Raw genomic sequence first — 24767 nt, forward strand, 5'->3', positions numbered from 1 at the left:
GGTGAAATGAGAAATGCTTAACGTAATGAAATGATTAGTTAATTGGTAATTTCAGTGAGAAAGGTGATAAGGAGAGAAAAAGAGGTTTCTTGTATAGTGGGTGAACTAAACCCCTTAACTAATTTTGACTCCTCCAAATGTAATCTCTTTCGCTCTCTAAATTGGGCCCCAAAGTCCAAATCAAAATAGCCACCAAACTCACCAATGTCAAGTTCTGTCGGAGAAGTCAGTCTAACCGATTTCATTCTCACTTAAACAGTCATAAACACACTCTCCTGTTCAATCCGAAATTCAGTTAGGTTTTTAGTTGACTTCTGGTTTAGTTTTTTCATTTACTGATTTAGAGCAATTAGTAATCAAAGATTCAAATATGTCACCGTGAAACACAATTGCGTTAACCGTAATTTTCTGTGATTGTTCTATTGCATTGCCAAAAGATTAATAGAAAATTTGAAATGAGTTACGTGTAAACTTATGAATCAAATGACAATCTAAGAGGCGATCACTTAATCCAACAACGGATTAGAGAATATTATTTCGTAAAATACAGACATGTCTATAGAAAATCTAACCGAACCACAACGATAGTGGATGTGACATGAAAGTGTTTACGTCTACATGGAAAATTGTTATCGTCATCATTCATGAATTGAAAAGACAAACAGGTTATTTAATAACCAAGATATCGTTTTCATGTGATCAAATCAATTATCTTATCAAATAAATTAACTAATTAAGTGATCTCTCCATCAACGACTCGGGTTGCCTAAAACTAATGACTAACAAAAATATTATAATTAGTTTTGTTGCATAGCAAGAGATCAAATAGGCGCCTGTAGCTCAGTGGATAGAGCGTCTGTTTCCTAAGCAGAAGGTCGTAGGTTCGACCCCTACCTGGCGCGCTTCATTTTAAAATTCAATATATTTTAATTTTGTTTTGACTGGGAAAATTCCATGAGCATTAGTAACTTAAAGCCCATTAGTGGGCAAATTAAATGGGCCTTATTAGCCTAAGCCCATTATCAATAAAAACAAAACAGACTCAGGCCAACAAAAATTAGACAGAAATTAAGAGTGACAATGGCACTGCTCGGCGACGACGGTCGTGGCTTCGATCTAGCCAGAAAACTTGAAGTTTCCGGCGTGTGGCGGACATGGCTCGGCGATTCTATTTACTCTTCTTTCCACCATTATCTTTCTTCTCCTTCTACCTGGGAAGCTTTCATGCGCGTTGATGAGTCCAAGTCTAGGGCTCAGATTCAGCTCCAGCTCCGCGTTCGTGCTCTCTTATTCGATAAAGCCACCGTCTCTCTTTTCCTTCGATCCAATACAATCGCCGCTTCTTCATCATCCTCTGCTTCCATTTCTGATGTCTCTTCCGTCGCGGTGTCTAAGCTCAATCCTAATTGTAATGTTTGTTTCATTTTTTGGAGCTTTGTTCTATATGGCAATTTCGGTGTGTTGAATGTGAGGTTTTGGTTTTGCTTCGCTCTCAGATTTACAGCTACACGGAGATGATGTGTACTACACGTTGGAGAATGCTTCTCTTGAAAGTGGGTTTCAGCGAGAGGGAGGGATTCGCCACAATCCGAGCTTAACCAAGGTGATTCATTTCAAGGAGCTCTCGTTATATAAAATGTCTAAAATTTAAATTTGATTCAAAAGGTTTCACCTTCGGATAAATCCGAATCACTAAATGCTAGTTTTATGTTTGTTTGTTTATTTATCTTTCGTGCATCAGTTAATTTCTCTATTGTGATGTTTATTCAGAGCCTATCGAAGCCAAGTTTTACCTCTGGGACAAGAGGTAGTGAGTCTGATTTTAGTAATCTTTCTCAAAGGTCGAGGTTTGAGGAGTTACCAGACACTTGGTACACTCAGTTTATTTCAAGGTATGGTTTTAAGTATGGAATGTCTGTTGGAGGACAAGAATCTGATAAACGCACACCTGAAGGGATGTCTACTTACCTTAGAGTTGTAGATACTCATAAGAGAAAGCGTGCACCTTTTTTAGAAGATCGAAGTTTAGCTCATATGAGTAGATCTAGTACACATCCTAGTTCTGGCTTTGATGGAAGTACTTCAGAAGATGATATACTTTTTCTTCCGGAGACAATGTTTAGAATGAACTGTGTACCTGAGACTGCCCTTTCGCCGATTACCAGAACACAAGACAACTTAAAAACAGAATTCTATGGGGTACTTGATACTTTACCGCAAGTTACTACCAGGAGTCATATTATGATCGAGAGGCTTGGGCTGATGCCTGAGTACCATAGAATGGAAGAAAGAGGAGTTTTACGCAGTAGAAAAGCTGAAAAAATGGGTTTTAGTGACGATCAAGCAGCTCTGGTGTCACGGAAAGTTGTTGCACGCATGCTTCTGACGATGGGATTTGAAGGTGCCACAGAGGTTCCGATTGATGTCTTCTCTCAGTTGGTTAGCCGACATATGAGTAAATTAGGCCGTATTTTGAAGCTTCTTACTGACAGCTACAAAAAAGAGTGTTCAGCAATGCAGTTGATTAAGATGTTCCTTAATACTACGGGATATAGGTGAGTTTCTTTTCAGTGGTGATGCCTCACTCAACTGATCTATGGGGATCTATCTTTGTTTAGTTTGGTTAAGTAATAAAACTTCAAATTTTAGTTTTGTTCATGTGATTAAATTTCACGCCTTTTTCCAGTAATCTTGGGAGTTTAGCAGAGATTGTTAAGGATGGTACTAGGAATCATCCTCCCCCAAATCAGAAACAACCACAAGTGCTTCAGCAACAGTTACATCTGCAGCAACAAGCTTCTCTCCGGTTACCGCAACAAGTATGTACATAATGGTTGTTGTTGCTCTTATCATTTGGCATTGTAATTGTTCATATAAATGGATTGTTATTTTCATGGTTTACCTTCTCTGAGTTCTTGATTCGATGTTATTGCAGATTCAGAGGCAAATGCATCCACAGATGCAGCAAATGGTTAATCCCCAAAATTTTCAGCAGCAGCAACAGCTAGAAAGAATGCGTAGGCGTCCAGTTACATCACCGCGACCCAACATGGATATGGAAAAGGATCGGCCGCTGGTTCAGGTAAAGCTAGAGAATCCTTCTGAAATGGCAGTAGATGGAAATGCCTTTAACCCTATGAACCCAAGACACCAGCAACAGCTACAGCAGCAACTCAGACAGCAACAACAAATTGCTGCCATGTCGAATATGCAACAACAGCCGGGCTATAACCAATTCAGACAATTGGCTTCAATGCAAATTCCACAGATGCAAACACCGTAAGTAACGTCTCGAAACTCAAAAACATGGTTACATACCTACTAGACGGGTCTTGAAAGTTGTGTCCCCATTCTATTTGCAGCACACTAGGAACTGTCAGGGCTCAACCCGTTAAGGTTGAAGGATTCGAACAACTAATGGGAGGGGATTCTTCTCTTAAACATGACTCGGATGATAAGCTGAGATCTCCACCTACCAAATAGCATTATGTACAGAGACAAACTACCCTGACCAAGGTACTTATTTGTGTTGCACTTGTACACAAAGTCCTGTTAGTTTAACTTTTTGGGTCAATATATTTATCTGATATTCATCTGTGTTTAGTTATCCTCATGTGTAAAAGAGAGAATCGGATTATAGGTTGACATCTTGTGGAATCACCAAGTTTTTGAATAAAATTAACATTGGTTATCACATTGATTGTGCCTTATTTCTCAACTCTTATTACACACATCGCTGACGTTGACAGAGAAGACAGTATAATTCTTCATTATTTTGCTCTACACTCCTGCTATAGGATTCTCCAGAAACTCGATAAAACCATCCGCATACTGATCTTGCAATCTCTTGTTCCCGAATATTTTCTTTTGCTGAGATGCAGCATTGTTCCTGTAGATCTTTCCTTCTTCTTCCACAACAACATGTCTGATTGTCTCTGCAACAGAAGCACTCGTGAACAGCCCGTCTCGCTCATTCCTTGGAATCTCCAAGCCTATATTCATCCCACTGAGCAACCTAGCCACTAGCGGCTGGTCTAGGTTACATGGAAACATGATCAAAGGGACACCAAAGCTAAGCCCTTCCACAGCTGATCCCCAACCACAATGAGTAACAAACCCACCAACTGAACCATGGCTCAGTATCTTGGTCTGAGGTACCCACTCGGTCCAAATGACTCCACGCTCTTTGACTCTCTCTTTGAACCCATCAGGTAGTAGCATAGAAGCTCTAGTCCTCTTCCTTAGCGTCCAAAAGAAAGGTAACCTGCAAAGCTCCAACCCATGAGCTAAACCTTGAATCTCTTCGTTACTAATTGTCACTTCAGTTCCTAAGGCTACATAAACCACAGACTTTGCTTGATGTCTGTCTAGCCATTCTCTGATGTCTAACCATGTTCCCTCGTCATCTGCATCATCCATTGGTGTAGCCGGGAGTAAACCAATTGGAATCACAGGCTTTCCTTGGAGTTTACTGAGCAATTGAATCCACTCAGGTTCGAGTTCCATACATGATCTAATCACAATAACCTCAGAGCCAACGTAAGCCAAACCCAATCTACAGTTGTCGTTCAATTCAACTCCAGTTACACCTGCCGTGGGATACTCCATGATCCTCTTAGCTTCAAAGAGACGGTAAACTATGTTGGTCTCAAACGGGACCCATGGTGGAGGCACGATAAGATCTTCAGCAGTCTTTCGAGGGTCATGACCTTGAATCATGACTGATGCTGGCCCACCGATGATGATGATGGAAGCTGCGTTGAACGTGCAGAAGATGGCTCGTCTCACGCCGAGCTTCTCAGCGATAGGCGGGACCCAATGGTGCAAGATATCATACACTATCCAGTTTGGTTTGGAAGCTTCTAAAAACTCTGTGAAAGCTTCAGAAAGCCCATCAAATGCTTTCTTCAGATAAGCTATGTGAGTCTCCGGGACATCAGTGGTGGCCTCAGCGTTCTCTGGGAGATGGTCGACGGTTTGACTTAACGGCAAAGAAACGAAATTCACGGAAAGGTCGGAGGATATATTGGGAAGACGTGAAATGTTACGAGCTGTGGAGATGAAGGACACAGTATGGCCTTTCCTTGCTATGAGCTTTGAGAGTTGCAAGTAAGGAATCATGTGACCTAAAGCTAACCATGGGAACACTGCAACATGAAGCTTCGGTTTTGGCTCGGCCATGGTCTCTCTTCGTTGATAAACAAGCAAGACTCAGACTGATTCTCTAAAGCTCTTCTTCTTCTTCTGTTTGAACATCTGGTAGTCACAATGGCGGCTAAGTAGATGTACTCTTGACACGTCAAAATCTCTATCTGTCGTGGGTCTTTGGAATCATGCGACATGCGGTAACAGATGTGTTTTTATTTGAAAAGTGTGAATCTTTTTTTTTTTTTTCTCTGAGAGATTTTATTAGAACTAAAGCTCTTACATCCTCAAGAACAGAGGAACCACATAAGCTCAAAACCGGTTACACATATCCGGTTTCAGAGACACAGCAAACAAAAACTTTAAGAAACGATGATTATGCAAGTTCTAAAATTCTAACAACTTTTCCAATCAATACTTTTCAAAGATTTGAAACTGAAATCACCATGTGGAATCTTCAATATCTTCAATATCTTCAAATCCTTTTGTCCTCACTTGGTAATAATTAGACTTAAAGTGTGAATCTTATATCGTTGTATGAGTGTAAAATGATTAAAAATTGTTTTGGTATATATCAAAAATGAAAACAAAAGACAACAATAATCATCTGGGCGTCTACAAACATCAAAGCCCACATTGGTCTGTTTTTCATCTCTTTTGATCTACTCTGCATAGGAGATTAAATATAAGCAACAGAAGACAAAAATGTTGTCAGGAGTTAAAAAATGTTAGGTTCCATACCTAATAATTAGAACCAAGCTGCCACGCATGAAGCAGAGAAGCTAGGCAGAAGGAAAAGAGTTTGCTTCAAGAAGAAAGCTCAACGAGTTTGCTTCAAGGGCCTTCTCTTTAAGTAAAAAGACAACTCATTTAAAGAATTTACAGCTCCAGTGCCTTAATAAGTAAATATTGAGCCTTTGACAGCAATATTCATACTTGTTGTTTAGTTAAAGATCTAAGATGAATCGGAGGAACGGCTATGCCAAAGTTTGAACCTGAAAACAAGTAAATCAAAATTCAGAAAAGAAAGATTAGAGCGTGAAATGGAATGGTAATGCAACACATTTTAGCCAGAAAATATGAATATTTGTGCGCTACCTTTATTGTATGACCTGTAGCAATATCACAAGAAACAAGGCAACTTGCAGATTTTTCAGGTCGAGTCATGGATCAAAAGAATCTGAGTTCCAAAGAATTGCATGAGCCTCTGGCAAATTGATATAATATAGAAACCCCTTTATGTGCTATCAGGAGGTCCTTCGATTAGCAGTGAATATGTCTGAGAGCTAAACTTGCAGCCATTTTTCTCCATAACGTTGAATAGTTCATAAAATGCCTCTACAAGTCCCTGCTTCCCCACACCATCAATGATGATCTTCCAAGCTAATTCATCCTCATAATAACCACATTGAAGCAAATTCTGGAAAACCGAAGTACCTCTCTCTTTTTCTCCTTTTTTATACAGCCCGCAAATCAAGACTTTGCAAGACTCTAGTTGCGGTAAGTGACCAACACAAATCATATCATCTACAACCTTTGCTGCTTCGTTATGCTTTTTCAGCTTGCAGCAACAGCTAAGAAGCGCATTGAAAACCAACTCACTAGGAGATATTCCTTCGTTTCGTTGCATGTGATCAAACACCTTTTCCGCAACTCTGAGATTCCCAACTTCACAGATCCCTAGTATCAGTTTTTCATAGGATTTGGCGTTGGGAGTTACACTGTGTTCAACCATTTTCTCAAGAAGCTCAACAACAGTATCAAACTCCATCATATTAGACATTGCACAGAGTTCTGGTTCACTGCCTTTCTGTTTTCCATATTTCATTTCTAACAGATGTTTGATCAGAGACAAAAACGTATGTTGAGAAGGTTCACAACCAGTATCACGCATGCGCTTGAGGACATCAAATGCAAAATTTGTCTGCCCTAGATCCCCATAACCTTTAATCAGAGAAGAATAAGTGAACAAATCTGGGGAAACACCATTTTCCCTCATCTTTGCCATCATATCCTCAGCGTCTAGTAGTCTCCCTTCCCTACAATAGGTTTGAATAAATGTTGTGTAAGTATGTGCATCGGGCTTTGTTCCAGAGGACAACATTTGCTGAAAACGACTATAAGCATGATCAAAATCCCCGTCTTTTAGCAATCTATGAATCAATATTGTATCCGTACTAACTGTAGGCTGTAGACCAATCTTAACCATTTTTTCCTCCAACAACGTCGCTTCTTTCAATTTTCCATCGGCACATAACCCGTGAATCAGGGCATTAAAAGTCAACGAATTTGGCAAGCAATTCTTACTCAACATTTTCTCAAGCATAAGATGAGCTTCGTCTACTTTACCCGCCTTGCAGTATCCATCAATCAATGCAGTGTACATCACCACATTTGGATTTACACCTTTCTGCTCGAGAGAATCAAACAGGTCGCAGGCTTCTTCCACTCTTTTGCTTTTACACAAAGAATCTATCATACTAGTATATGTCCACTGGTCTGGAACTAATCCTCTATCATTCATCAAACTAAGTAATCTATATGCACTATCAAAATTACCAGATCTACACTGCCCATCGATTAATGAATTGTAAGTGACCACATCTGGAAGCACTTTACGCTCCAGCATTTTATTAAGCACTCCCATTGCTTTGTGAACATTACTTTTACAATACCCCTTTATCAATTCATTGTATGTGCGTGTATTCGGGCTGAGTTTACGTGATTCCATCAACTCCACAACGTCTACAGCATCTTCAATCATCCCCCGCTTACAATACCCATTAATCAATGCATTGTAAGTGATTACATTTGGCATCAACCCTTTCTCTAGCATCTGACCTAGCAACTCTCTAGCTTTCTCGAACTTACATTGGCTGCATAAACTATCAATTAGCACCGTATAAGTGTGAATATTCGGCTTAATGCCTGTCTCTTCCATCTCCTTAACCAAGTTAAGAGCTTCAGACTTCCGTTCTGATCCACACAAAGACTTTATGAGCACTGTATAAGTACGAACTGTTGGAAAACATTCGTCATCCTTCATTTTTACAAACAAGTCCATCGCTTCATCAATCCTTCTCGCTACACAAAGACCGTGTATAAGGTGAGTGTACGCAACCTCATTTCTACGGCAACCCTTCAAAGGCATCTCATTGAAGACCTTAAAAGCCGAATCTAAATCTTTCCTTTGACAATAACCCATAATCAAAGACGTATATGTGAAAAAATCAGGATCCAACCCAGCCTCAACTATCTTACTCACATACTGATTCGCCTCTTCCACATTACCCAGCTTGCAATACCCATTAACCATTTTATTATATGTGTAAATGTTGGGACAAACCTTATCCTCCAACATTTCCATATAAACCTGCTTCATTTCATCGACCAATCCAAATCTAGCCAACGAATTCAACAATGTGTTGTAACACCCAATAATAAGCTTATACTTAAGCTCAAATCTTTCGTCTTTATTCATCTTCCTACACAAATCTAAAACATACAAAGCGTCTCCCACTGAATCACAGCTCTTAATCATCAATAACCTGATCTTAAACACAACACCCACATATCCATTGTTGATGAGAAGAGTAAGAAGGGATGCATAGGAATATACACTGTGCTTGTATCTCGGATTCTGTGAGATCCAGTGAGAAAAATTAAGAGCTGTTTTCGGATCTAGATCGAGTGAGAATAGTGAAGAGACGTGAGAAGGGCTTATCGCAGAAACCATAGATTTCAAGGACGGAGATTTATGCCAATTAGGTTTAGAAAGAATTGATAGCAGACGGTGTGGAACACTCATTGAATCAGATTCTTCCTCCGGAAGATTGCGAAGTAGCGGAGACACGGAGCAAAACTGCCGGCGAGTGACCGGAGAAGGAACCGTAACATCCGTCGAGAATTTCTTCTTCAGGACTTCGAAGGCGGATACTGAACCAGTCAAACCCGAATTGCACCGTGGTTGTATTCGACGGATCATCGATGATCCGTGGCGTTTTGGATCTCTCCGATGATGAACACAGAAGAGAAAAAGGAGGAAACTTTGCAGAACGAATCTTCAGAATCGGGGGTTTATCTAATGGGCCTAAATGATCCTTAATGGGCTATTATTATATGTACAAGTTCGTCACCTTAATAAGCTGTTATATGTTCAAGTTCAACAATTTAATGGGCCTTGATGAGCTTTAATGGGCCGATATGAGCTACACTATGGAGGTGATCGGCGGAATAATGCGCCGGCAATGAGAAGAGATTATAACGGCGGATTGATCGCCTTTTCGAGATATTTCAGCTTCTTTTCTAGCAGAACATGTTCACCGGAATCATCTATCAATAACCAGTTTAGGCTTCTCTGCATCACTTGTGATACCCTGACAACGACGCACAATTTCTCTCAGCTTCTCAGACAATGCATCGACGAAAGATCGATATCAGGAATCAAGACTATCCAAGCCCATATGCTGAAATCTGGTTTTCCGGCCGAAATTTCCGGCAGCAAACTCGTCGACGCGAGTTTAAAGTGTGGCGATATCGATTACGCACGACAGGTGTTCGATGGAATGTCTGAGAGACATATTGTAACATGGAACTCTTTAATTGCTTATTTAATTAAGCACAGAAGAAGCAAGGAAGCTGTTGAGATGTATAGATTGATGATTACGAATAATGTTTTGCCAGATGAGTACACGTTGTCTAGTGTTTTCAAGGCGTTTTCAGATTTGAGTCTTGAGAAGGAAGCACAGAGAAGCCACGGACTTGCTGTGATTTTGGGTTTGGAAGTCTCAAACGTGTTCGTTGGAAGTGCTCTTGTGGATATGTATGTAAAGTTTGGTAAAACGAGGGAGGCGAAGTTAGTATTGGACCGCGTGGAGGAGAAAGATGTAGTTTTGATCACAGCTTTGATCGTTGGTTACTCGCAGAAGGGTGAAGATACTGAAGCTGTGAAGGCATTTCAAAGTATGTTGGTGGAGAAAGTTCAGCCTAATGAGTATACTTACGCTAGTGTATTGATTTCTTGTGGAAACTTAAAGGATATAGGTAATGGCAAGTTGATTCATGGACTTATGGTCAAGTCCGGTTTTGAGTCTGCGCTTGCTTCACAAACTTCTCTTCTTACCATGTATTTGAGGTGCAGTTTGGTCGATGATTCCTTGCGGGTTTTCAAGTGTATTGAGTACCCAAATCAGGTGAGTTGGACGTCTCTTATATCAGGGCTTGTCCAAAATGGTAGAGAAGAGATGGCTCTAATCGAATTTAGAAAAATGATGCGTGATTCAATCAAGCCTAACTCTTTTACATTGTCAAGTGCTCTCAGGGGGTGCTCGAATCTCGCAATGTTTGAAGAAGGTAGACAGATTCATGGTATAGTGACTAAATATGGTTTTGATAGAGATAAGTATGCCGGATCAGGGCTCATTGATTTATATGGGAAATGTGGATGCTCAGACATGGCAAGATTGGTTTTTGATACCTTGAGTGAAGTTGATGTTATATCTTTGAACACAATGATATACAGTTATGCACAGAACGGTTTTGGACGCGAAGCACTTGACTTGTTTGAGAGAATGATAAATCTTGGACTGCAGCCGAACGATGTAACAGTCTTGAGCGTACTCTTGGCTTGTAATAACTCTAGATTAGTTGAGGAAGGTTGCGAACTCTTTGACTCCTTTAGAAAGGATAAGATCATGTTAACAAATGATCATTACGCGTGTATGGTAGATTTGCTTGGACGGGCAGGGAGATTAGAGGAAGCGGAAATGCTTACAACCGAGGTAATAAACCCGGATTTGGTTCTGTGGAGGACGCTGCTTAGTGCTTGTAAGGTTCATAGAAAGGTAGAAATGGCAGAGCGGATAACGAGAAAAATCCTAGAGATAGAACCTGGGGATGAAGGAACTCTCATTCTAATGTCAAATCTCTACGCATCCACTGGGAAATGGAACAGGGTGATTGAGATGAAGAGCAAAATGAAGGATATGAAACTAAAGAAGAATCCAGCAATGAGTTGGGTTGAAATCAATAAAGAGACGCATACATTCATGGCTGGAGATTTGTTTTCGCATCCCAACTCTGAGCAGATTCTTGAAAATCTCGAAGAGCTGATTAAGAAGTCTAAAGATTTGGGATATGTAGAAGACAAAAGCTGTGTGTTTCAAGACATGGAGGAGACTGCAAAAGAGAGATCTCTGCATCAACATAGCGAAAAACTCGCCATAGCTTTCGCAGTGTGGAGAAATGTTGGTGGAAGTATAAGGATTCTAAAGAACCTTAGAGTTTGTGTTGATTGTCACAGTTGGATCAAGATCGTGTCAAGAGTTATGAAGAGAGAAATTATATGTAGAGATTCAAAAAGGTTTCATCATTTCAGAGATGGGTCTTGTTCGTGTGGGGATTATTGGTAAAGTATGGGACTTGTCTTGTCTTGTCATTTCAGCCATTCTCAGTACACAGTGTTCGTCCTCAACCTTCAGTCCTTTTCTTAGCACAAACTCGTCGATATTTCTCGTGAAAAGCTCGAGGAGCATCGCTCCAAAGCTGTAAAGATCCCATTTGGGACTCGGTTTCAGGATTCCGAGTCTCTGAAACTGGCTCAGGCTTGGTGTAGGCAGAAGACTCGTGAGGAAGTTTGTGTAATGCTTACTACTGGAAATCCGAGAAGATCACCAGCTGGAAAGAGGACATGGCGTAAGCAGGCATCGATGACGTTTGGTGATAAAATTCAGAAACGATTATGTATAGTCTGCAGAATATTGAAAGCACCTTAACAGATCCATCAATATGCATAGTCTTCAAGAAGAAATCAAATCTTTTTACACATATATTTATCAAACACGTTAGAGAGAATTGATGGTGAGTGTAACGTCTGAAACGGCCAACCAACAAAGGCTATTTTTTGACGGTTTAGAAGAAGGGATTTAGGCAAAGAAATATGAGGACATCACTAAAAGACTCTCATAGCATATCTTCCAAGAACACTTTATGCATCAGAACCTTGTCTATAAGCTCTTTCTTCAGAGCTACGAACCTCTATTTCAAACCATAAGTTGATTGACTTGTTAAAAAGTGAAACAGAATCATCTAAAACTGATTTAGTCAATAACATTAAAACTACCAAGTAACCAAAACGAACTAATGAGTTTGCAAGGAGAGAAGACAAGAGAAAGAAAGGATGAAATGTCTGAGAATCTCTCAACATATGCTGTCTTCCAAAAATGTCATATAAGATTGGTGTTTCATTGCTTGCTTCGAAACTATGTGCTCCTGCTTTCTTGTTGTGGGCATCAGGCCACTTCTCTCTCTGACACAGAGACCAGCATTGATAGCCTGTGATATCAACGTGTGCAGTAGAATCTTGCTTCTGCTTCACGAACCAAGATTGCCTGTAGCAACCACCACAACATATGTTAGGAACAGACTCTGTTTTGTATACAAACAAACCACTTTGAATAAAATTAGGAATGGAGTTGAAACTCTTCACCTTATTAAACTGATCATCATCATCCATCATGTTCTCTCTTACTTTTTGATAAAAATTGTGTGAGAAAAATAGATGATTCTTTGTAAACGTGTTATATTATCAAAAAAACAAAAGGTTTCAACCAAATCGAAATTTCCTTTTTGGTTAGATTGATATTATTATTATTAGTAAAGGAAATCGAATCTAATTAAGATTACCTCTATAATATCAAATTCCCAACGGTTAGATTTAATCTATAATGTTATCAAATCCCAACGGTTAGGAGAAATATAAAGCAAAGGAACATTAAACAGATCTTCAAATTTTGTGGGCTAACCCTAAAATTAGAGAGAAACGAAAAAAAGCATACACAGAGAGAGAGAGAGATCTAGAGAGAGTTATAGAGTAAGAAAGATGCTTCTTTACGATTATCTTCTTCAAGTTACCTCTATTCTCTTCGATTTCATCGAATTTCATGAGTTTTTCATCTTTGGCTTGCCGTTGCTCTTCGCCAAATCTTCACCAACCAAAAGAAGGGCTGATTCTTCTTCTTCGACCAATTTCATGAGCGTGATGGAAGTTGATGCTGATTCTTCTTCGACCAAGATGATGCCTCAGACCGACGGCGGAGATGGCGAGAGAGAGAGACGACTGAGAGGAGAGGTCAAAGGATTCTCGTTTCCATTGACGACGATGGTGGAGGAAGAAAGCAATCATCAATGACAAACAAGCTTCTCAGATTTGGGCTTCCATATTGGGCTTTTCTGTATGGGCCTTCTTTTCTACCAAATCCAACATGGTGTCTCTTTTCTTCATTCTTATTTTTATTTTATTTTCTTTGACAATTTTATTTTAAGTAAAACTAAAATTATGTAGCTTAAAAACTAAAGGTTTTTCTGTTTTATTTTTGAAGTGTTAAATTTTTAATTTTTGTGTAAACTAGTTAGACACATCATCCAAACCCCTAAGAGGTGTTCTAGGTTTAATTTGGTTTACACATAATTAAATTTTTAGCACCTTTTTTTTTTAAGATTTGTTTTTTTTTCTAATTTTTAATTTTTGTGTAAACTATTTAGACACATAATCCAAACTTCTAAGAAATGTTCTAGTTATAATTTGTTTACACATAATTAAATTTTTAGTACTTTATTTTTTAAAAACATTTTAGCACTTTTTGAATATAAACATTGTAAAGTTTTTGTGTTGCTATAACTCCAAAAAACAATATTTTAAAATACTATATAATATCGGTTACCAAGAAGAAAAAGGAAATGATGTGATAAGGAAACATGTAACTCGTTTTGTGTTGGAAGTTTTCTTCCTTTATTTTTCATCATTACCAGAAGACGTTATTTTTTTGATGATGTGATGACAAATTTAGTATTTGTGTTCGGTTCGATGGCCAAATGTACAACACTTGCTTCTAAAGAAAAGCAAAAGCTGCAAATCTTTGTTGTATTATATATTATATTCTTCCGTTTTGTTTACTCTTTTGGTATAACAATCTAACCTTTTCTACTTTTTTTCCTATCTTGCCAAATGGAAAGATTTACTTCCTTCTTCACCCACTTTGGCTCACATACATGCATGTGCGCACATAACTGATAAAATTGATGAGAATATAAACATTAATTGATGATAAAATGAAAATAATTATAATTAACTTTCCTAAGAATTAAGTTACAATATGTATAGATTTAATCTTTATACCTGAAATTGTTGCATTTGAGTAGGCCTAGGGCATACATTAATATTACTAGCTCTCAATGTAAAGGATGAAAATGTAAAGGCGATGGAAAACATTGGTAAAATAATGAATACTATACACTACTATCTCCTCCACTCACGAGTCGTAAATCGTGAGCTTCCTGGCAATTGGTTTAGATTGTTGTTGCAAAGCCGTGAAATAGCGACATATTAAATCTACTCATATTGTATGATACAAAAGCAGTTACATCACTTTGTTATTCACATTCATCATGCTCCTTCGCCATCTATCCGTTTCATTAAATCATCAAAATATTTATATGATTATTATTTATTTTATTTTATTATATTTATACTTTATAATGTCATTTATTTGAAATCAGTGACATTAAATTTACCTTTTTATTTATATAGTGCGTGTTCATGGTCGTCGACCAAAAGCAATAAAAGGTTAATTCTTGATCTTTTTATTACCTTTTAATGATAATTAAAAAAAGATGTGTCAAAGAGAAGAAACAAAAAGTTAAGATATCCGAAAGATGTTCTTAGGATAAATAGGGAATTTAATGAAAAAAACCCTCAACTTTGGCCGGATCCATTTTTAAACCCTGAACTATTTTTTTAGTAAAACAAACCCTGAACAAAAACCTGTTAATAAACTTAATCTTACAGTAATTAAATATTAATGGGATATTAATTTCAACAAAACAAAACAACGAGACATTTGTATTTAGCGCAAAAACCACATGATGTTCTTTAAAACTGTTTTGAATTTATTAAAAAAAACGTTTAGTGTTCTAAATGATTTTGAATTGCCTAATTAGTTTGGATTTTAGAAGCTGAAAGAAAGACACAACAACTTAAAATAATCCAACGAGTCATGTTAAAAAAAATCCAACCAACATAACTATCGAAGCTGTTGCAACACAACAATACACAAAAAAACAATCGTTTCAGAGGGACAAGATACTCTAAAGTAAAGACTTCTCAAGCATTAACTTTGAAGAGAAGATTGTATTGGCTGAGTGATAGGGTTCTCTTCATCCATTGTTTTCTGTTTTTTTCAATACAATATTCTCTTCAAAGTTAATGCTTGAGAAGTCTTTACTTTAGAGTATCTTGTCCTGCTGAAACGATTGTTTTTTTGTGACAAATATTGTTGTGTTGCAACAGTTTCGATAGTTATGTTGGTTGGATTTTTTTCAACATGACTCGTTGGATTATTTTAAGTTGTTGTGTCTCTCTTTCAGCTTCTAAAACCCAAACTAATTAGGCAATTCAAAATCATTTATAACACTAAACGTTTTTTTTAATAAATTCAAAACAGTTTTAAAGAACATCATGTGGTTTTTGCGTTAAATACAAATATCTGGTTGTTTTGTTTTGTTGAAATTAATATCCCATTAATATTTAATTACTGTAGGGTTAAGTTTATTAACAGGTTTTTGTTCAGGGTTTGTTTTACTAAAAAAATAGTTCAGGGTTTAAAAATGAATCCGGCCAAAATTGAGGGTTTTTTCATTAAATTCCCGGATAAATAAAGCAAACCTACAAATGATGATTCTTAAAAAGCTTAAAAGGATATTGTAGTATGCAAAAGTGCCAACATTGGCTTTTAATAAGAGATCGAAACTTTGTAAAAGAAAGTGATCCGAACCTAAAAAAAGTAATTCTTATAGATGCGTGTGTGTATATTTTTTTTATTTGCGTGTGCATATTTCTAGATCATAATTCTATAGATAAATATAAATAACCGAAAAGAAACAAAAATTGAAATAAATATTGTCTTGTAAATATTTTACGTAAATATAATCAACATAGTTAAAACTTTAAACGGTAAAGAGAAAAGACTAATTACATAGTGGGACTGCAATTTCTTTTATAGTCAAAGTAATTGAAGTAAAGAACGTAATAGTTGCATGCATGGCTAAAAAAAACAGATAAAACAAGTAAAGTAAAAACTTTATAGATTAGTGTTTACAAAGTGATATTCTTCTAGAACCCACAAACAGACAAAAGTGAATTAAGACGTGTCTCTTTTCTCTTTAGAAGTCCAAATTTCAAACTAGTATAGAAAAATCTGTAAAGAAAAAAAGTCCCGTCATCAAATTAAGCGTTAGAATTAAACAGACTCGTTATCATACTACACTTGTATCTAAAACCTATATAGTGTTTAAGAAACTTCAGTGTTGGGTATGTTTTTGAGAGTTTAACGCAATAGTTGAAACAATTAAGTTTAGTCCGTTTTCACATGCCTACTTATGCATTAGTTCTTGGCTTCTTGCAGACCTTGCGATCTAGAGATCAGTGATAAGATGTACATACTACATAGTACACATACCTACATAAACAAACATGCATATACGTATATATGCGTGTTCATATATATGTAGAGAGAAGCTAAGGATGGGGCTAACGAGAGACTGCAACAGAAGGCTAAGGCCTGATCTCTATGTTTCACATAGACTCGACATAATTCAGTGTCTACTAAGATGCTATATGCTCATACATATTAACTAGACCACACTTCACTGACATATTTTTAATGTAACATCAATCTATATTGTTCAATATACAGCACAAATATCGATGTTTTAACGAATAATGCACAGAGTTTTTATTTTTTCACTTGGGTATGACATATGATGTGGATGGTCAGTTATTCTGCTTGGCTCAATGTCTGTATAATTAGACTTATTTAAAGGTACTATGACCAATCCCAAGGAGACATATTATCTGTTTACTGAAAATGACTTTTTGAAGAAAATTTTAAATTATAATTAACCTTGGGATAACAACCATCCAATAAGTCATTAAGTGAACATTTCATCACCAAACCAAGAGCTTTCCGATAATTAAACACAGTAAGTTCTGTTCCACCTTTCAATTCAATACAGACAAATCACCAGTATATAATGTAAGTATCTCTCTCCATTCTTGAATATCTCCCCCAATTTTGTTTTTTTGTTTACAAATTGAAACTTAAAATACTAGAATAGTAACCAACAACGACAACAAAAAGAATACAAAAAAAAAAAAAAACTACAAACATAAATAGTTTTGGCATTACATCACAACACATAGCAAATAGATTATATGAAATTATAGATTATATAGTTTCTTAAACTTACCAAGATTCAAGGCAATGCATTATAATGATTAAGATCAGTCCAAGCTTGAATTCCATTGTTCCATTCACTTCCTCCTCCTCCTGTATTAGCATTATTACTAATCACTCCTTCATTATCACTGTTATTACCAAAATACCACTCTGTCTGATTATCTCCTTTCTTCGTCGGCGACGACGGCGATGATGAGTTTACGATCTCAAGATTCCGATAAAGAATAGGTTGTGGCCTCTCGACGACAACAGTTTCTTCCTTAGAATTACCAAAAAGCATCGCCATCCTCTGTTGCTGAAGCCTCCAGTGTAAATCTTGGTTTAAACAACTCAAAGTCTCTATAGAAGAAGCTAAGTTTCCGTCGCTTGCTCCGGCGGTTGTGAACCCCGTCGGTGAATGGTTGTTGTTGAAATCTCCAAAACCCATTAGGGATAAACCCGACCCGACATCAACGGGTGTGTTTTCTCGGCCCGAGGACATCATGGGCCTAAGATCAAGAACTTCTTGGTTATTCAAAAGTTGAAGATCGTTCATTTTGTTGAGAGATAATCCGGCCAGCTGAAAATCCATTGTTGTCGGAGGAGGGAAGAATTTGGATGAATCTTCCATGATTGATGAGAAGAACCTCTGAGAGGAAGAAGACGAAGGAAGTGTGTTCATGGAGGAATTAGGTTTGATAGATTTTTTGGTTTTCCGGCAACCACCACCGATGGGGACGTTTCTTAGAGCACCGCCACGTGTCCAGTAACGGCGACAAGATTTGCAGAAGTGACGAGGTTGAGAGAGACTGTAGTTGTTGTAGTAACAGAACTTTGTGTTTGGAGAGTTGCAACGAGGGCATTTTAGGTTTTGTTGGTCTTGAGCTACGGAGGAAGACGGTGGTTTCTTGGTTTGGGATGTACCGGAGATACGGTGATCTGGTTTAGGAACTGGTTTGGGAGAGGGGAGATTGGTATGGGAGGACATGGTGATGATGATGGGAGGAGAGAAAGATGAAGGAAGAAAAAAGTTTGGGGTCCTTTTTCGATTTCTTGCTTTGAATGAAATAAGTAAAGTAGGAGAGGAGAGAGAGAACAGTCGGTAAAAGGGTTTCGTATGGTTTATATTTTATATATACAAAATTATTGTATATATGTGAGAATATGGGGATATATATGTATTGTCGGGTTTGTGTGTAAAAAAGTTTGTTTTGCATAATTCTACATAGATATTTTATTAATTTGAAGTATATTATTAAAAAAAAGTGATTTGTCTTTTAAAAGTTGGAGAGACTTTGATTACCTAAGAAAATAAAACAGTGTTTAATGACTAAATACATTAACTTTTATTTAGTGTTTTGTTATTAGTTTTTCAAATGTTGATGATTAGTAATTTTTTTTTTTTTCTTTTTTGATGATTAGTAAAATTTAATTGCAGAAATAGTTTACATAACAGTTGTTATACATAATATTCAATATAGTAAAAATACGTATATAATAAGTGTTCACAAGGAGAATCACAATATTATTTGTGTTGTACACTGTGGTCTTCGTGTTCTTGTTCCTTTACAGAGTCATAGACTTGAATAATCATAAACCGCCATGTTTATCAAAACTGTGGTGTTCTTTTATTACATTGGATTAAATTCTTCATAAAATCTCGTTGTAGTTAATGTCTGTATATGTACATTGTACTTATGAATGTCAATAGAGAGAGAGAGAGGCATGAGTGAGAGATAATGGAGACAAAAGGAGAAGATGAGAGAGAGACATGAAGTGGCAGAAAAGACAGAAGAACATATATAACTGTGCAATTGATCGGAACAAATCGGATAGAATTTGTTATGTGTCTTGTTTCTATTGTTGAGGTAACGTTTTTTTTTTATATGTGTGAAGTGTGCACTGCACCATCTTTATACGTAGACAATATTAACATATTTACAGTCACAAATAATGTTTTCTTCCTTTACATACACCTATATACTTATATAGCTGTCAAGCGTATGCAACTCTATTAAGGAAACCAAAACTATTGGAACAAAATTTACGAAACATATATATTTTATTTTCTCTTCTGGATATCTCTTGTGCATGTAAGTTATTGGGGGGGGGGGGGGGGGGGGTTTGCCAAGAAATCGAATAAATGGATAAGTATTAATATGTACTACGCAGGCATAGTTCATTGTGCATATACGTATACTCTCTGAAATTTTTGGATTTATGTGAGTCCAAATCGTCATTCAGAATAGTAATTAGACTGAAACATACAATATATAGTAATTTTATACACTTAAGCAACATTTTTGAAGTTATATTTTACGGACATTAATTTGGGATTACGAATCTTGTAATCTAGAAAAGCCTTATTAAGAAGAGGGTAGGGTTTAACTCTGAAGAAAGTAACGTTTGCTTAACTCTCTGACATCTTTTTGTAACCAAACCCATTTCTAAAAACATTGTTTGTGTCGCTAATACATGTACATGAAATTTAAGTTTTCAGTTAAAAGCCAAAGTGATTGACATATGTTCAAATTGAACTGGCATCAAAATCAGATTCAATTGGTTTTTAGATATGAGGCCAATACAGACAAGTGTATATATAATATAAAAATTAATAAATCCAAAAATAGAAAAAGAGAGGAGATTGTGTTTTGATGATTGATATATTAAACGTCTCCATCTGTGAAGAAACACGAGAGAACGGAGAAGACAAAATGGGAAACATGTGAGAGCCCTCGAGGAATGGATCTCTCGTGAGACTAAACCGATCATCCACAAGTATACAAGTTACACCGATTTTATAAATTACTTATATAAAATAAAGCATATACTAGCGATTTTATAATTTTTTCAACTTAAGTTTATTGCTGAAAATCTTGTAACATTATAACGGATGGATAATTTTAAGTTTAACCATTTTCAGCTGGAAAATTTAATTCGTAATAATACTTGACACTAAAAAAATTTCTAAGTAGCATATTACAACATACATATTTTCGTCACCGTTGTCACTCTCGAACTCGGATCTCATTTTTCTATATTTGATAATATTTTTGTAACAGCAGTACAAAATTTATTACGGCGTTTAAATTTAATGTTATATCTATCTGTAATTGGTTGTTGAAGCGAGAAAGAGACATGACAAAGGAAATTACTTAAGGTAAAAGACGCAGTTTCATCAAAGATTGGTCAAATGTTATATCGTTATCAAAGGTCGTAGAAGCATATCCACCTGGTTTACGTGCTGTTCCCATTTATTCCAGCCGTAATTTGCCACTATTTTAATTTACAAAAGAAATAAAAACATTTTCACTGATTGTTATACATTTTTTTATATGATTTAGAGATTATTTCTATTATTTAAACAGAACAAATAGAAAGAAGAAGATGAATTAACAATGGAAACATGTGAGTGAGGCTAATCACGAGAAATGAAATGAAAGAGTGCAGAGCTAAATTCGTGAAGGCCCATTAGTATTAAGTTGGGCCGTATTTTGTTAAAAGCCTAAAGCTCGCGTAAGCATCTGTTGTTGTTTGATGGGTCTATCTCTATCCAGTCTATGACTTTATCGAAAAGATAATAACGGACTGGACCGTCCGGTGGCTATTCCGACCATTAGTGTTGTTCCACGTGTCATTTGTTTTTGACTACAATGATTTGAATTCAAACAAGACGTAGTTGCCTTTTATTAGCGTTGATATTTTGCGAAATCAAATCTTAAAAAATGATTATACATTTTCCACATGTAACGTACGTAAGTTGGCGTTTTTGAACATTCAAAGCCTAAAAAGTAAAAACGTTTGATTATGTTTCCACCATTCACTTTAATTGAAAATTCTGTTCTTTGTGGAACATGACTTGATCTATATATTAAAAAACCTAAAAGAAGGAAAGCACTGGAATGTTTGAAAATATTCTCCAATACTTTACAAAGGAGTATTAATAACAATATACAAAATAAGATTAAGCATAGATTATACAAAGAATAATCATTCTTCAAGAGCATGACCAATAATAATAATACTTTGGGATGAAACAAAAACAGAGCAAAAAGAGATTACAGTTAAATCTCTAATATTTAACGACCATACTCGATGCCTGAGAACGTTACAGAAACTCCATTTGAGTTAACTGAGGGAGAAGAAGAAGAAGTAGTAGTCGAGATGTAATACATAGCAACAGGCCTCTTCAATGGAAGATCAGGCAATGGTGACTCAAAATTCATGACTTGGATCCCTTGTTTTATCGAAGGTCTCGAGTTTTTATCAGGATGAGCACACCATAACCCTAAAACCAGAAGACATTCAGCTTCTTTCTTGTCGAAATCCTCACCCAATTTGTCATCAACACATGAAGTGATCAGTTCTTGTTTTCCATAAAGCTCCCAAACTTTCTCCACTAGACTCTTCTCATCATCACTCTCTGTATCACTGTTATCTTCTTGTGTACGTTCCAGCGATTTTCTCCCTGTGACAATCTCTAGTAAAACAATTCCAAAGCTATATATATCAGATTCTTTACTCGCACTTCCTTTCATTACATATTCAGGTGCCATGTACCCAAAAGTTCCAGCCAACCCCGTTGTATGGGAACCAAGTTCATGGTTCATTAGCCGAGCCAACCCGAAATCACCTAACTTTACATTGAATTCACTGTCAAGCATTATATTACTTGCCTTGATGTCTCTGTGCAGTACACATTGATCCCATTCTTCATGAAGATAAAGCAGAGCAGAGGCTAAACCAAGACCTATCTTGTACCTTATGTCCCAAGAAAGTAAATTGGGTCTTTTCCCAAAGAGGTGAGAGTTCAAGCTACCATTTGGAACTAACTCATATATCAGCAAGAACTCATTTTTCTCATTACACCAACCGATGAGCTGCACGAGGTTTCGATGTCTCAGTTTGCTGATGATCTTAACTTCGTTTAAAAACTCGTTCTTTCCCTGCCTTGAATCACCGGATAGTTTCTTCACCGCAACCATTGTATTGATTTCTTTCAAGTTTCCTTCATAAACTGCTCCAAATCCTCCTTCACCTAGCTTTCTATGGCTTGAGAATCTGTTGGTTGCTGACACAAGATCCTTATAAGAAAACTTTCTTGGTCCTGCTTCCCTTTCAAGGTCTTTGTTTATCGATATCATGTTTTCTATATCTCTTTCTTTCTTCTTTCTTTGCTTCCGTGACCAAACCACCACGGTTGTGATGACCATAAACGTCAGAAAAACAAACCCGGAAGCCGAAATGCCAATTACTAGTCCTATCCTGCTATCGGCTTTGTCGCTGTCCAAACTTGAACTGAGCTCCCATGATAAAAGTCTATGTTCCTCTGTGTTTGTCCCAGCGGCAGCTATAAACCCGAACATAACATCTGATGGCAGAACCTTAGCGAGGTCGATGATGTAAGAAAGGCTTGAACTCTCCTTAGGATCAGAGGTTGCTGTTAGCTCATAAGCCCAAGTCACACTTAAATTCTTGGTCACGGAATCATAAGAGATCTTTGCATGACAAATATCTTGGCTGTGAGAGCTTGCATTCCAAGAAGTGTAGTTGGAAGAAACAAGAGAGTTGTTATTGATCCCAACATGAGATCCAACATCATTAGGATCCCATCCTGGATTGTTAAACGTGTCAAATTCAACATGAACTAGCGGAAACGAAGATGAGTAATTATTCTTCCGAGTGAACAAATTCAAGAAACCACCAACTGAGTATGCAGGTAGTTGAGCTCCCATAGGAGCAAGAAAGAAACAGATTCCATGACCATCTGCTGAAAGATTACGAGCATCGATTTTGAAGGAGAAACTGGTGCTGAAATCTGAAGCCTTACCAGTTTTATGACTCCATATAGGCACCTTCTTTGAATAAGTAATCCAACCAACCTGAGATGTTTGTTCAGCGTTGTTGAAGTTCACTGTTCCATCTTCATCGGGAGTTGCATCCCCGTGGTAAAATATGTCCCCGGGATCACCTTGTCGAAAACTTGTAAAGTTGAAGTAAAGTGAATCAACAACAAAAGGGAGGAAGAGGAAAAGGGAAAGGAACAAGATTGAATTAGACATAGAGGAGGAAGAAGAAAGATTTTGACAGAAAATGAAATAAAGCATTAGAAAAAATATAAACACAATTCAACAACTAGACAACGGTCAAGAAGAGAGGGCTTATTTAAAGAGTCCAATCAACAGATCACTATCACTGAACTTTGTTTGAATATTCTTTAAAATCTATAAGTCAAAATCATCGCTTTAAAATATCTTTAAAATGTCATATAAGATTGGTGTTTCAATGCTGCTTCTCTCTTTGACACAGAGACCAGCATCGGTAGCCTGATGATATCAACGTGTGCTGTATCAGGCAAGTCCTGTAGAATCTGGCTTCTGCTCCAAAAACGAAGATTGCCTGTAGCAAGAACCACCACAACATATGTTAGGAACAGACTCTGTTTTGTATACAAACAAACCACTTTGAATAAAATTAGGAATGGAGTTGATATTCTTCATCATTCATGTTCTCTCTTATCTTTTGATATATAAATTTTGTAAGCAAAAAGAAGTTGATTCTTGTAAACGTTATATCAAAAAAAAAAAACGAAATTTCCTTATTGGTTAGATTGAGATTAGTAAATGGAAATCGGATCTAATTTAGATTGCCTCTATAAAACTGAAAATCCTCAACGGTTAGATTAATAAAAGTATATATCAAATCATCATTTAATGAAGCAAAAATACTCTGCTCTAAGAGAAAAAAAAGGAAATAAACCAAGAAACGAAAAATATATCACGCTCTTCTTCTTCTTCTTCTTCATTCTTGAGAAATCACCTTCATCTTCTTTCTTCTTCGAGAAACGAAAAATAAACAAAAACATCTCTTTCTCTTTTTAATACCTGATCGCGGGATGAATGATGATTCGTGATTGGTTGAATTACTTCTCCCACATCCTCTATGTCAGCCCCAATCGATGATGATTTCAGAACACAAGCGGAGAAGGAAGAGATTGGGGGCAGTGAAAGCGAAGAGCACCTAGGAAGGTTTTGATCTCGACCTAGGAGGAACTCTAACATGAGGAAGAAACCCCAATCAAAGAATCCATGTACCAGACAAAGAGATGAGAGACGATCAACTTTTGATCAAAGACGAAAAGAGACTTCTCAGATTTTTCAGAGTACGACACGGTGGGCTTCGACTTCTCGTTTCCATTGACGACGGCGGAGATGGCGACAGAGAGAGAGACGATTGAGAGGAGAGATCAAAGGATTCTCGTTTCCATTGACGACGATGGTGGAGGAAGAAAGCAATCATCAAAGACAAAGAAGCTTCTCAGATTACGAATGAAGAAGACGGAGAATTTCA

At 37.0% G+C, this 24767-nt stretch overlaps 8 protein-coding genes, 2 long non-coding RNA genes and 1 other non-coding gene across 15 annotated transcripts; 5 read left to right on the forward strand and 6 right to left on the reverse strand.

Annotated features, from left to right (window-relative positions):
- Positions 1-829: 829 nt before the first annotated feature.
- Positions 830-902, forward strand: AT5G65535. Its single transcript has one exon. It is a non-coding gene; the product is annotated as a tRNA-Arg (tRNA).
- Positions 903-1059: 157 nt separating this feature from the next.
- AT5G65540 (transcription initiation factor TFIID subunit) lies at positions 1060-3693 on the forward strand. The gene is made up of 6 exons (NM_125952.3): positions 1060-1408; positions 1497-1603; positions 1771-2555; positions 2687-2819; positions 2936-3279; positions 3363-3693. The coding sequence occupies exons 1-6, from the start codon at positions 1081-1083 to the stop codon at positions 3481-3483; spliced, it is 1818 nt and encodes a 605-aa protein (NP_201357.2). The 5' UTR covers positions 1060-1080; the 3' UTR covers positions 3484-3693.
- Positions 3493-5285, forward strand: AT5G09395. Its single transcript, NR_143206.1, has 2 exons — positions 3493-3516; positions 3896-5285. It is a non-coding gene; the product is annotated as an other RNA (long non-coding RNA).
- On the reverse strand, positions 3675-5357 carry AT5G65550 (UDP-Glycosyltransferase superfamily protein). Its single transcript, NM_125953.2, has one exon — positions 3675-5198. The coding sequence runs from the start codon at positions 5179-5181 to the stop codon at positions 3781-3783; it is 1401 nt and encodes a 466-aa protein (NP_201358.1). The 5' UTR covers positions 5182-5198; the 3' UTR covers positions 3675-3780.
- A 27-nt stretch (positions 5358-5384) lies between these two features.
- AT5G65560 (Pentatricopeptide repeat (PPR) superfamily protein) lies at positions 5385-9184 on the reverse strand. 3 transcript variants are annotated; one of them, NM_001345698.1, is made up of 3 exons: positions 6244-9184; positions 5887-6140; positions 5385-5807 (listed from the first exon to the last, which is right to left on the reverse strand). In NM_001345698.1, exon 1 carries the CDS (start codon positions 9128-9130, stop codon positions 6383-6385), a length of 2748 nt encoding a protein of 915 aa, NP_001331860.1. In that variant the 5' UTR covers positions 9131-9184; the 3' UTR covers positions 5385-5807; positions 5887-6140; positions 6244-6382. The 3 variants fall into 3 exon arrangements, with proteins under 3 accessions (NP_001331860.1, NP_201359.1, NP_001331859.1); NM_125954.6 differs by having other exon boundaries at positions 5385-5812; NM_001345697.1 differs by having other exon boundaries at positions 5385-6140.
- A 154-nt stretch (positions 9185-9338) lies between these two features.
- Positions 9339-12038, forward strand: AT5G65570 (Tetratricopeptide repeat (TPR)-like superfamily protein; the record flags this gene model as incomplete). The annotated part of the gene is made up of 1 exon (NM_125955.2): positions 9339-12038. The coding sequence occupies one exon, from the start codon at positions 9339-9341 to the stop codon at positions 11553-11555; it is 2217 nt and encodes a 738-aa protein (NP_201360.1). The 3' UTR covers positions 11556-12038.
- On the reverse strand, positions 11984-13352 carry AT5G65575. 3 transcript variants are annotated; one of them, NR_143372.1, is made up of 2 exons: positions 13057-13352; positions 12114-12533 (listed from the first exon to the last, which is right to left on the reverse strand). It is a non-coding gene; the product is annotated as an other RNA (long non-coding RNA). The 3 variants fall into 3 exon arrangements; NR_143373.1 differs by having other exon boundaries at positions 12513-12533; positions 12632-13079; NR_143371.1 differs by having other exon boundaries at positions 11984-13078.
- AT5G65580 (uncharacterized protein) lies at positions 13025-13333 on the forward strand (the record flags this gene model as incomplete). Its single annotated transcript, NM_125956.1, has 1 exon — positions 13025-13333. One exon carries the CDS (start codon positions 13025-13027, stop codon positions 13331-13333), a length of 309 nt encoding a protein of 102 aa, NP_201361.1.
- Positions 13353-17116: 3764 nt separating the features above from the next.
- Positions 17117-18604, reverse strand: AT5G65590 (Dof-type zinc finger DNA-binding family protein). Its single transcript, NM_125957.3, has one exon. It carries the CDS (start codon positions 18403-18405, stop codon positions 17455-17457), a length of 951 nt encoding a protein of 316 aa, NP_201362.1. The 5' UTR covers positions 18406-18604; the 3' UTR covers positions 17117-17454.
- Positions 18605-21361: 2757 nt separating this feature from the next.
- Positions 21362-23994, reverse strand: AT5G65600 (Concanavalin A-like lectin protein kinase family protein). The gene has a single exon (NM_125958.2). The coding sequence runs from the start codon at positions 23522-23524 to the stop codon at positions 21497-21499; it is 2028 nt and encodes a 675-aa protein (NP_201363.1). The 5' UTR covers positions 23525-23994; the 3' UTR covers positions 21362-21496.
- AT5G65609 (uncharacterized protein) lies at positions 23703-24716 on the reverse strand (the record flags this gene model as incomplete). Its single annotated transcript, NM_001345699.1, has 2 exons — positions 23703-23816; positions 24302-24716. One exon carries the CDS (start codon positions 24714-24716, stop codon positions 24534-24536), a length of 183 nt encoding a protein of 60 aa, NP_001318883.1. The 3' UTR covers positions 23703-23816; positions 24302-24533.
- Between the last annotated feature and the right edge of the window lie 51 nt (positions 24717-24767).

The sequence above is a fragment of the Arabidopsis thaliana genome, chromosome 5 (genome assembly GCF_000001735.4).
Source record: "Arabidopsis thaliana chromosome 5, partial sequence".
In the NCBI taxonomy this organism is placed as follows: Eukaryota; Viridiplantae; Streptophyta; class Magnoliopsida; order Brassicales; family Brassicaceae; genus Arabidopsis; species Arabidopsis thaliana.

Bases quoted from the DNA above. Each gene is read 5' to 3' on its own strand.
- AT5G65590 (NM_125957.3), bottom strand. From the start codon at position 18,405: ATGTCCTCCCATACCAATCTCCCCTCTCCCAAACCAGTTCCTAAACCA.
- AT5G65560 (NM_001345698.1), bottom strand. From the start codon at position 9,130: ATGATCCGTCGAATACAACCACGGTGCAATTCGGGTTTGACTGGTTCA.
- AT5G65540 (NM_125952.3), top strand. From the start codon at position 1,081: ATGGCACTGCTCGGCGACGACGGTCGTGGCTTCGATCTAGCCAGAAAA. The intron at 1,409-1,496 runs GTAATGTTTGTT...CTTCGCTCTCAG, and splicing joins GTCTAAGCTCAATCCTAATT to ATTTACAGCTACACGGAGAT. The intron at 2,556-2,686 runs GTGAGTTTCTTT...GCCTTTTTCCAG, and splicing joins CTTAATACTACGGGATATAG to TAATCTTGGGAGTTTAGCAG.
- AT5G65550 (NM_125953.2), bottom strand. From the start codon at position 5,181: ATGGCCGAGCCAAAACCGAAGCTTCATGTTGCAGTGTTCCCATGGTTA.
- AT5G65600 (NM_125958.2), bottom strand. From the start codon at position 23,524: ATGCTTTATTTCATTTTCTGTCAAAATCTTTCTTCTTCCTCCTCTATG.